The sequence below is a fragment of the Copadichromis virginalis genome, linkage group LG18 (genome assembly GCF_057382275.1).
Source record: "Copadichromis virginalis isolate Kocher_CV1m ecotype Utaka linkage group LG18, C_Virginalis_male_GT1.1, whole genome shotgun sequence".
NCBI lineage: Eukaryota > Metazoa > Chordata > Actinopteri > Cichliformes > Cichlidae > Copadichromis > Copadichromis virginalis.
In genome coordinates, this window is record NC_140635.1 from 9,732,991 (window position 1) to 9,745,009 (window position 12,019).

General features: G+C 41.3%; 1 protein-coding gene across 1 annotated transcript in view; it reads left to right on the forward strand.

Annotated features, from left to right (window-relative positions):
• lig1 (ligase I, DNA, ATP-dependent) overlaps nucleotides 1-12,019 on the forward strand; it is a 70,391-nt gene that overhangs the window by 8,310 nt on the left and 50,062 nt on the right. Inside the window, exons 4-8 of the mRNA XM_085440513.1 lie at nucleotides 5,136-5,301; nucleotides 6,874-7,011; nucleotides 7,638-7,646; nucleotides 9,814-10,191; nucleotides 10,344-10,452. Of these exons, the coding sequence (XP_085296639.1) occupies nucleotides 5,136-5,301; nucleotides 6,874-7,011; nucleotides 7,638-7,646; nucleotides 9,814-10,191; nucleotides 10,344-10,452 (800 nt within the window). The remainder of the gene's footprint in view (nucleotides 1-5,135; nucleotides 5,302-6,873; nucleotides 7,012-7,637; nucleotides 7,647-9,813; nucleotides 10,192-10,343; nucleotides 10,453-12,019) is intronic.

Genomic DNA, 12,019 nt, shown 5'->3' on the forward strand with positions numbered 1-12,019 from the left:
CGGTGGTGGCAGACGAGGCGCGCGGGGATCTGCGCCTGCCGGAGGAGGGGGAACAGCCAGGTGAAGGGCTGCTCCTGCCGGGAGTGGTGGATGAGCCGCTCCAACCGGAGGCGGCAGACGAGGTGCGCGAGGGTCTGCGCCGGTTGGAGAAAGAGGAGCTGCACGAGGGGCTGCTCGAGCCGGGAGTGGCGGCGGAGGGAGCAGTAGTGACGGAGGAGTCGCGCTATGGGCTGCTCCAGCAGGGAGCGACAGCGGTGACGGAGGGGCCGCGCAAGGAGCTGGAGGTCCCAGTGCCAGGGGAGCTTGCTCGAGTGGAACTGGCGAGCGAGGCGGGCGCCACGCTTGAGATCGCCGTGCTCGCCAGACCGGCCTCACCACCACCAGAGGCCTGTACACGCCACACCTCTGCCCAGCCACCTGTGAGCTGGGGCTCACGCTTGTGCCGGCCGCGCCGGGTGCACCTGTCACGTGTCCGACTTCCGAACCAGCTTTGCCTGCGCCGCTGGATTCGCGGGCGGCCGCCTGAACTCGCACCTCCCCGTCGCTTGGCCGGGGCCTGGGGGTGCCAGCTGTCCGGGCTGATTCCCTCTCCCACTGGCGGTGGGGGAGTAGGTTCGGCCGGATGGCTCCCCGGCCTCAATCGGGCGATGGGGGTATGTGGTGGGGCGTGGTCTGCGGTGCCGTGCAGGGAGGGCGGACGCACCTGCACGGCATCCTTAATCACGCCCGCCTAGTTAAAAACACGGGGACTGAGGGGTTTGGGGGTGTTGTGGTGTGGTGAGATGTAAATAAAGATGACTCTGAACGTTGCTCCGTGGTCCCGCCGTGTCTTATTCACGCCACAAACTGTTATTCTAATCTGCTGCTGAGTCTCTTACACTTTTCTTTATGCTGTATATTTTCACGTCTCTGGAATAGTTGGCAGTTAGATAGTCAGCTGGGAAACTTTGTGTTAACTCATGGAGCTGAGGATATCGTGGATATGCTGACCTCGCTGCGTGGTGTACAGAGCGAGGTCAGCATGATTAATATTCACAATAAAAATATTAGCCGAACATCATGAAGTCTGTATGTGTTTCATAGTGTCGAACAACCTTTGTACAGTTAAAGCCAGCAGTTACTACATGACGGAAACACCAACGTTATCTCTTTTATGCGTTTATACACAGGTCACGCTGATTACTGAACAAAAACCCAAAGATCAGATGTTAAACAGATTTATTTGCTCTCTCTCCTCCTTAAACATGTTTTTAATGTTAGTTATAATTCAGAATTGGCGACTGAAACACGTAGGACACATAAGAACATCAGGAAATAAAACACTGATAAATATAACCTCAGTAAAAGAAGTCAGCGGGGGTTACTACAGCTGTGTACCGGGGCCTGCGCTTTGTCGGTGGGATTGCTTGCAAGGCGAGCGGGTCTATCCCACGCTTTGCCGTGAGACTGGGACGACATCTCCGAAATCATCGAAACACTTTTGCAAAGAGGCTGTATCTTGACAAACCGACCAGACACATGAAGATTAAACCACTACATTCTCGGCTAAAAAAATATTAAAACGGTATTTGGTAACACACAAACAGGGTTTTTCAAAGCTCAGTTCTGTTAGCTTCCACATGCCGGTTGTGTGCTAGAAACAATGGCCACCAGGCCAAAGCAATGGTTTTGACTCGATCAGCGTTAACCCCGCCCCCTGAGTTTGATGGGTGAGGCTGACAGATAAAATTATTTCATGATGAGAGCCAGGCGTCAGGACTGCCAAAATGAAATAAATAAATATATCATTAAATAATTAATTAAATGTGTCAATAATTAATTAAATGTGTCAATAATTAATTAAATGTGTCAATAATTAATTAAAATGTGAAATACATAAATAATTAATTAAATATGTCAATAATTAATTAATTAAATGTGTCAATAATTAATTAAAACGTGAAATACATAAATAATTAATTAAATGTGTCAATAATTAATTAATTACATATATCATAACTATTTATTTAATTAATTAATTCCAATTTTAATTAATTATTGCCACATTTAATTAATTATTTAATGGTGTATTTAATTAATTCATTATGGCAGTCCTGGCGTTCCATAGAGGAGGAGTTCAAATGAGAGCTGTAAATACATTTCTCTCACTTTTCTCCAACCTCTCTTTGTTTCTTTGCGCTATATCAAAGTGAAACTGAACCATACAGCTACAGCTGCCCTCAAATAGCATCAGTAAGCTTGTTCTCTATTTTTGATTGTCAGTGTTGTGAGGAGAATCCCCGCTGATGGGTGCTTTGTGACAGCATGAAGCAAAATTTTCACTGAAGTTTTTCATCTGTTTAAATTGCTGCAAACTCTGATTTCCTCTGTCAGCTTTACCTGGTATCTATTCACCTTGGTTCACCTCATTTCATAGAGTTTGTTTGAATGTAATGTACCCTATATAGACGAAGGTATTAGGTAGAGCAGGGCAATATGACCAAAAATATTTTATCACGATATACATTTGAAAATTTGCGATAACGACATAACTGACGATATAATTGACACTAGACAAAATACTTTACAACTCCACAACTTTATTAGTGCAAAAAACCCCATCAATGTATTTTCACTTAAACAAGCAGCTGTTTTTTATGTGTGTTAAAGTTATATAAAAACGTAACAGTGCAAATTCCTTGCTGACAGTTTAACCAAAAGGCATTTCCAGTGGAAATTGGCCGACATATCCTCAGCATAACCATGTATAATATCCACACTAGGGCTGCCACAAACGATTATTTTGATAGTCGACTAGTCACCGATTATTTATGCGATTAGTCGACTAATCAGATCATCATCCACTGGACGTAAAACTACAGCTTATTGCACCAGCAGCATCTGCTCTTATATAACTATCATTAGCTTACAGCTTTAAGCTTTTAAGGTGCTAACTAAAAATAAAGACAAGATGATAGTTTATTCAATTTTAATGAAATTTGCAGATTGTTTCGGTGAAGTTTAATAAACTCCTTGCTATCTAAAATATAACAGGACAACGGAGTATATTCTCCAGCATCTCACACTTCTGATAATCAGCTGTCTGCTTGACGTTTATTCAGCTGTGTAAAAACTATAACTTTAATCTCAGCCAAACCGATTTACTCAGGAACAAATAAAATACTAAAAAAAAAGCCAAACAATAACATTTTTAATTTATCTAAGTGACTCATATATATTTAACCTGAGTCGCGAAAGACGGCGGTGGGTTTGAAAACAATTTGCCGGGAGTCCGGTGTTCTCATGGCGCTAGTGACCTAGCCCCCGGCTAGCTATCGAGCTAGTGGGTAACAGACGTCTCCGAAAACGTCGGAGCGCTTTTGAAAATATGTGGTGTCCTGATAAACTGAGCAGATATTTGAGGTTTACACAGCTACATTCTCGCCTGAAAATATGTTAAACGTTTATTTTGTGACCCAGAAAGAATAATAAGAGTAACATTAAAACTAACTAGCTGCCGCCATTGTTGGAAACTAAGTTGGGCCGCGCTATGAATTCTGGGACACAGCTGCTTCTTCTTCTTCTTCGGGGTTTAACGGCAGCTGGCATCCTTGTACATGCTGTGCTGCCATCTTCTGTTTCAGTCCGTTATTACACTCTTAAATCCTGCTATTATTCCTGCGTCTTTTGCGATCTTACAAAGCTTCAAACGACACGTCGACTATTAAATCAGTCGTCGACGATTTTGATAGTCGACGTAATCGTGACTAGTCGACAAATCGTGGCAGCCCTAATCCACACAACTTAAAATGAGGTTATACACACACAATACGGTAATATTATGTCGAAGCACAGTACGTATCACTCCGCGAGGCGCCTGCCTACGATAGCCGTAATGCTCCGACAATCCATCAAGCAGTGCGGGTTCGTAGCTTAGCAAAGTCGTACTAAAACATTTGACAGATTTTCGCCGTGTACCACATAAAATCGTTTCGAGGTCAGTAAACACAACCAGAAGTCATACATAAGGCACATAAGGGATTACAAGGGGCTCTGTCGATTTTCAGAAAAATCAATCAATCAATAAACTTTAATGTTACTGCCATAGATTCATCAGTACTTTTTTTTTTTTTGAGAGGAGGGGGGAGGTCGATCTTTCACTGTGTTTGTTTGTTTTTTTTTCTTTCTTAACCTACCCCAACCATTTCACCTTGTTTCCCCCTACAAGATGTGATTTAGAGACCCTTCCATCCTCTGAGACTATTGCTAGACGGCCTTCTCTTGACAGGACTGTTGCTGGAGGGAGTCTTGTGTTCTTTATTTAGCTAATTCTGTTATCTATGACTTTGCTTCTCTGTTTCTCAGAGAACAAAGCCTTTCGTATTGATCTTCTCTCAGTGCGCTCACTTTTCCTCGGCCTGATCGTGCTTTGGATTCAGCTGATCCAGTTTCCACAGCGGTCCATGCTGCCCTCTTGCAAACCTTCACTCTAGTCTTGATTTGGAGCCCTTAGAGCCTGTCTTGGATCAGAATAACCATTTTTACTTCTAAAACTTCTAATTCTCAAGCCATGCCTTCCATTATCACAGTGGTGTTTAAACCCCTTTTAGAGATTCACTTCTTACCATAAGTCTGGTGCCTTCTAAACATGTTGGCTTCATGTCTAAATGAGCACCTGTGTTAATTTTTATGAGCTACTAGGTCAAAATATTCTTCATCATAAAGATTTACAAAAGTCCTAAGATGGGTCCTAAAAAATCTTGAAGGATTTAAGGATACTTTTAAAGCATAGGTTATTGGTTGCCAAAACGTAGTTCAAAAATTAGAAACTGCATGTCTTCATCAAATTACTTTATTTCACATTCAATAAACAATTTCAGCAATAAAAAACTAAATAATACACAGTACTCGTATTCCTCAGCAGAACAGGCCACATTTTGGATGAGCCACACAAACAATCCACAGCGATCCAAATGATATTGTTGCAGACAGCTGGACAATTGTTGCTGTCACTTCCTTTTCATTTTCAGTAATATCTGTGGGTGATGGCGGCCATGCAAACAAACCATGATCTGCAGTCATTTTGCCTGTTCAAGCTGTTGTTCATGCCGCCTCTTGTCATAATGCTTACCATCACTCGTGCTTGTGTCTTTCAGAAGGATGATGCGTTTAAAGCCGTTCCCACCCCCCTGTCTCCACCATCGACCCCAGCCACGCCTGTAACCCCGACCACCCCTGCCACTCCAGCCACCTCTGCTTCACCGGGGACCCCCAGCACTCCCAATTCCGTCTCCCCCACTGGGATCGTCAAACGCAAGACTGGTCAGCATCTGAACAGATTTTTATTAACTTTGTCTTAATTGAGCTGTTTCAGAATTGTGCTTTTCAGCTCGTTTTCCAATCTTGCACCATTTTGAACTTTGACACCAGCAGAGGATTAATAGCTTTCCTGCCTCGAGCTGTTTTATTTGATTACTTGTTAGCAGGCGCCTAATGGCTCCAAATACTCATTATTTCACAATGAGGGAGAAAACAGGAAATTTATCTCGAACTGAATGCATAAGAAGTTTGTTCACCAGAAGCGGCGAAGTTCATTTTTCACCCTTTTCTTTCATTTGTCTTTCCACACTCTGGACTGCCTTAGATTGACAACCACAAGACTAGACCGTGATTGCGCTATCATTAATCATCATCTGCTGCACCATGAGTACACCCTCCTGGAGCCTATATCATTATTTTTCTGCACGTCTTTGCACTGTGATAATAATATTATTACTGCTATGTTGTCTTAACAGTGCATCGTTTGTGCTGACTGGGAGTTAATCGAACCAGCAGAGCATGTCGTCCTATTATTGCAGCTGATTGTCAGTGTTTATTTGGGTGCTTTCTTGGGTTTGCAAGCTTTAGAAACTTTGGGCTTTTTTAAAAAAAAAACAGCATAAACATATGTAGTGATCATTATTTTATAGCCGCAGTTGGTACACAGCAGCTTGAATGTTTCACATCTGCAAGATAAAACTGAAAGAGAGCTGCTGTTTCTTGTTTGTAAATTCTTAATCAGATGATGTGTAAATATCTGCATTTAAAATGAAACAGAATGGCCTAGTTATTTATTTTTTTTACATGGCTCTTTGTCGTTGCTGTCTTTCCCATATAACACCAGATACGTTGGAGTTTGAACAGAGAATTTAAGCTGCTTAGAGTTTTCTAGCATTCCAGCTTTGTCTTCATTTGAGAAGCACCTCGTCTCCCACTTTGTTTCCTTCATCCTAGTTTTTGCAGCAGTAAAAGTGTCTCGTTCTCTTCTCATCGTCCCGTTCTCTTTGTCTTTGATGACTGCAGTGTTTGCTTTCACCAGTGGTGCGTTGCCACAATAAGAGCCCCGCCACCATCACTGCTGGAGAAAACATCACATTAAAGTAACTCCCTAATTCGACCAGAAATTGCATTCTTAATGTCCTGGGTTAATGCTTTCATTATAATATCCAGAAGAAAAACATCAGCACTGCTACCTGTGCTAGAACCTCTAACAAGGGCCAAAACAGAGGCGGATGTGTTACCAAAACTGAAATTGCCCTCGAGCACCACTGCTGCATAAAATTGCAGGGTAATTTACACTGGGACCGTAAGCTGCTGTGCTGCATAATATTCTTCAGGATGGAATTAGTGTTTTCATTAGCAAAGTATGTATCTATGATTCTCTCTCCCTTTTTTTTCTCCTTCTTCTTCTTGCCCTACATCTGCAGCAAGAGAGCAGACTCGTCCTGTTTTCATCTCCTTATTCTCTTACTGTTTGATCCCGGCATGATTTCAGCTGGGATGCCTCCCACTTTTTTTTCCTTTCTTTTTTTAAATCATGTTCTTTTAATGTAATGTCTGTCCTGATATGTGCAGCAAGGAAGATGTTCCCTAAGAGGAAGCTCAACGAGAGTGGGAGTGGCAGTGACAGTCAGAAAGAAGAGGCAGAGGTCAAGGAGGAGCAGGGTCAGCAAAACAAACGGCCACGTGTGGAGACCAGTGCCAGCGGTGAAGGTATGCTTTCGCTTCTGCTGCGAGTCTGATAACCAAGTTTGGCTCCTGTACAGGTTTGGAAAGTCCACGTGGGAGGGGAAGTTGCACAGACACATCGGCTATAAGGGAGAAAAAAATCAGCATGCTATATTAACAAACTCACACATTATCATTACTAAAATGCAGTTTTGGAAACTCTCAATTGCATCCTGACTAAACACATAAACAATACTTTTTGTTTAGCAGTGTCACACTACCAAACAGCTTATTTTCTTGCTGTACATGGTCTCATCCAGCCATTTGTTTCCAGAAATTTTATGGCCGATTGGGTTGCAATAATAAAGAGCAACAACTTGGATAATTAATTAGATATTAATCACCAGGCAAGCACTTTTCAGTTCCAGCTCCGCAAATAAGTGTTTCCTCTTTATTGAATCATGAATTTGAAAGATTTGAAGTGAAAGATTGAACATTTTCATTGCTGTCTCTGCTGTCACAGGGCTCTGGTAAATTGTGGCATGTGTTTTGTTTCATCATGGCCTTTTTCTCTGAGCTTAACGATGAGTGGAGGAAAACAAAAAAAATGTAGCCTATTGAATCAAACAAAGTAATGTCTAGTTGTAGTCCTATAGATGTATGTTGTTCAGAGAATTCTGGTACAGTGATGAAGTGACAATTTCTGATACTGACAGTTAATCTCAAACAATGCAGAAGTGTATTTCCTTTAGTTTTGACTTGTGGTTGAGGACAAAAGCGAGTCACACCCCACAGGATCCCACACAGTTTATGGATGTCCACTTCTATCCGGGCCAGCTAATGTTAGTTCATAACTTAATGCTCAATTCTCTTCTGCAAATAAAGGGCTAAAGAAAAATAGTGAAACAGCCTTCGTGCTAAAACTGGATTACATAGGAGCGTATATGTTCATCTTTTATGTACAGACTACTGCGAGCATGTTAAACTCATTTTACAGCTCCACTAGTTGTAGTTTAACTACACATTTAATCCCTGAGATATCTCAGTATAACAAAAAGAAGTGCAATTTCAACTGTATGTCTCAGTTTTGAGAAATGCTTATGAAGCATATGAAAGAAATCTGTCAGCACATCTCTTTGGATTCAAATAAATAAGAAATTAAGAAGATTATGTAAGAAATTAATATTTCAAATGACAGAAAATGTTTTGGTAGCTCATTGTCCAGACTGTCCCGTGATTATAAAACAGAAACTTTTTGTTAATTTACAGAAAATGTCCTTTTTGTTCAACTGCGTAGTGACTTTACTATAGAAATGTATGTTTTTTTTTTTAGATGATGAAAAAAAGGAACTTGTTGCCATTTAATTGTTAATTTATTACTTTACTGTATTACAGAGATGTATTACGAATGACCATGAGGGAAGTCTTTATCAATAAAAAAATAAAAGTTGCAAAACTTTTGAAAATATAATTAAAAATAAAAAAATTATGCCCTCCTTTACCTTTCCTTATTCGGTGGGCCGATTCTGGCCCCTGAGCCTTATGTTTGACAGTCCTAATCTACTGTTATAGTGAAGTGCAAATGGAGAGAAAGGCAACAAAAACAGCCTGAGATTCAAAGGATTGAGGATAAAGGGTAATGATTTCAGTCTGTTACTGCAACTGTACGAGCTCTGCACTGTGATAAAGCAAAGTTCATTTTTACCATCTGTGAGATGCAAACTGAGAAATTCACCATCCACGGAGCCTGTTTGGCTTTGTTTAATCGGTTTGTCTAAGTTTTGACACAGACGCTCAATAAAGGCAGAATTATGAAGAAAATGGAGCAGCCCAAGAGTGTAGCAGCCTCCACCAGGGCTGAAAATTCACTCCAAAACGTGCATAAATTGATATTAGTCTGTGATATTTTCTTGAGAAGATGAAGGCTATTCAAACACGATGCAATGTCCAGTTTTGCCCTGTCTCACAATTATAAGCAGTCCTTCTAAATGGCCCTGAGTTCAGATCTAATTAATCCTTAGATGTGCTAAATCCAGCTTCTCACAAGATTTTTAAGTGAGTCTGTCCGTTACCTTTTTGAGTAGTCCTCCTAACACACGAGCAAACAAACTGAACCAATCACATCACCAGAGCTAAAAGGTTAGAAACAGTCTCAGAGCGGTTCATTCCACATGTGTTCTCACTACTGCAAATACTCTATTTGGTCTAGGTTAGGTTGCTGCATAGGTAGAGCATCTTGTACTTTCTCAGCGTGAATCCACATGTGGTCAGTCACACATCACATGCAGTTTAAATCTGGGAAATGGCAGGTTAAAGGCTCGTATTGGACAATTGAGAAAGAGCTAAACAAGGTTAAAGCTGAAGTGTGTTTGAAAACCACTTTAGTGTGTTTGGGGGAAAAAACAAAACCAAATTGACAGCAGCTCAGCCTGGTGCCCCCCCCCACTCTTTTTTTTCCACAGACAGGGAAATGGCTCTCCTTCTCTTTCTAAAGTTGTCTAGTAAAGTACCAGCTGTGACTACTGGGTTTAGCGGTCCATTCCACCACTTACTTTAACGTTTGAATGAGAAAATTAAAGTTTCATGCCGCCCTCCTTACCCAGCCAGTATCATGACCCCAGCTCTGACTGCTGGGAGTCGGTGCTACAAGTTTGTCAATAGTAATTTCTCTTAGCTGCCTTCTTCAGGTGAAAATGAAACCTCAGAAATAAAACCTGCGGCATTTACTGAAAGAGGCTCTTACGTCTTCAAACATGGGCTCACAAAAAAACTGGGTTGCCCTCAGTAAACCTGCTGGCATTTTTCTCTTCAATGACTCCACTCCCTTTCTGTCTTGCCCCTGTGTAGATGAACCCATGGAGGAGGACACAAAGGAAGAAAGGGGGGAAAAGGCAGCGACCGAGGCTAACAACCCAGGGGACGAGGAGGTGGAGAACAAGAGCAAAGAGGAAGAAACTGTAGAAAAAGAGGAGCAGGTGGAGAAAAAGAGCCCTGATGAGAAGGAGGAGAAAGCTGAGGAGGCGGAAAAGAAAAATGAAGCAAAGCCGAAGACAGATGATGATGATGATGAGAAAGGGCCTGCCATAGCCAAAACGGAGGTGGTTGAAAAGGACACGCGAGGCACAGAAGAGAGCCCGAAAAGTCAAACGGTGAAAAGGCAGAAAGAAGCAAAAGAGCAGAAAGATAAGGAGCCGACCAGGAAAGCCCCCATCAGCAGTTTCTTTGGTGAGAAGGAATTTGCATAGTTCTTTGCTTGCATAAAAAAACAGCATGTGAATGTACTGTGCTTTTATCAGTTTGGAGAACAAGGTAAAATAAGTCTCCACTTCAACCCCTGCATCACCCTCACCTTGTCTTTTATTTATTTCCTTCAATAGCTCCCAGAAAAGCAGCAGTGAAGACGGAGAAGCCGGAGAAGGATGAGGGGGAAAAAAAGACGAGTCCAGAGAGGAAGAGGTCAGAGGAGGAGAGTAAAGACACGAAAGGGTAAGACAGTCGCAACAGGAGGTTACAGATAGCTCAGGCTTGATAAGCCTGCCACCTTGCTTGCCTGTTTGTTATCTTGCTGGAACACTAAACTTATCCAGATGTTGGCCTGTTCAGCTGAGCTTCACCCCTGACCCCTTCTTACTAAAGTGTAAACTGTACGTGCATGTGGGGAAAAGAAGAAGGATCAAAATTTAGTGACAAGGTGTAGAAGAGCAGACGGAGAGCAGCTATTGAGAATTATTTCCATTATATTCTTCAGTGACTACCTAATCATTTTATTATGTTGATTGATGGTAGCTGCCAGAGAGGTTATATTTTATTGATTCAAACTAGGCACTCACACTGCAAAGAAACACTGAATTCAGTTCCTTTATCAGTTTTGTAAAGATATAGTAAAATGCATGGTTACTTTGAGCTTTGAAAGAATAAATGTAGAGAAAAGATGGCTGTGAAGGCACAGCTGGGTGGGTGGATGAGAAATACTGTCTGCTTTTGAGCAGTCTCTATCAAGACTTGTAGCCAAAACAGGTGAAATGATGCTGTCATTACATTTTGTTGGCGTTAACTAATAGGGATCTGCAGTAAATGCGAAAAATCCAATAGTATATGACAGAGGTGGGACCAAGTCATTGTTTTGCAAGTCTCAAGTAAGTCTCAAGTCTTTATCCTCAAGTCTCAAGTCAAGTCTCAAGTAATGTCAGGCAAGTCAGAGTCGAGTCTCAAGTCACTGGTGTAAAAGTCCGAGTCAAGTCACAAGTCTGAAACTTTGAATTTCAAGTCCTTTCGAGTCTTTAAAAAAAAAAAACAACGAAAAAATAATGTTGCAGTTATGCTAAATGTAAATGTTAGACCATGTAATTTTAAAATCTGTGTTTTTCTCAACACATGACAAAATAGTGAACTTAGAAAATGTGCAATTTCACAATTTGTGTATCTCTTTAAAATGCAGCTCAATTAAACCTAGCTCCAAGAATAATTTTCACCGACAGTTCTGAGATAAGCTGCATGTCATTCTTGGATGCGGTTGTAGGACCAGCTTTAAAATCACATGACAAAAATATCATACACATTAAAAAAAACTGTATCACCAACGTAGCCTGGACAACATTTGCTAGTTAGATGAAGTCAGCTATCTCATCGTAGCATATTTATATGCATATTTATAATTATACGGTTCTTGGAGTGAGTGCATACACTCATGAAGTTTAGTAACTTCAGGTCACTGCAACAAGCCCAGGTACAGTTTACCGACGGATGGGTGCAGGACCTTGAAATGCACCGTGTAGAACGAAAGACCATCGTACGTATCATAAGTTTACCAATCTCACAAATCGTCGTCATAAATACACATTCGTTAACCGTTTATTAATAGGACCTTTGAGCTCAACGGTAATTAATTAGTAGTGGAAATAATTTCTGGTAGCATCACAGAAATGTAGCAGTGACAACAATATTGTATGCTGTAATCGTACTGGGCAATTAGTGATACAAAAAACCTGTTTTATCCTGTGAATAAAAGTATATGTTTTTGTCAATGTACCATAATAACAGAAGCGAAACGCAA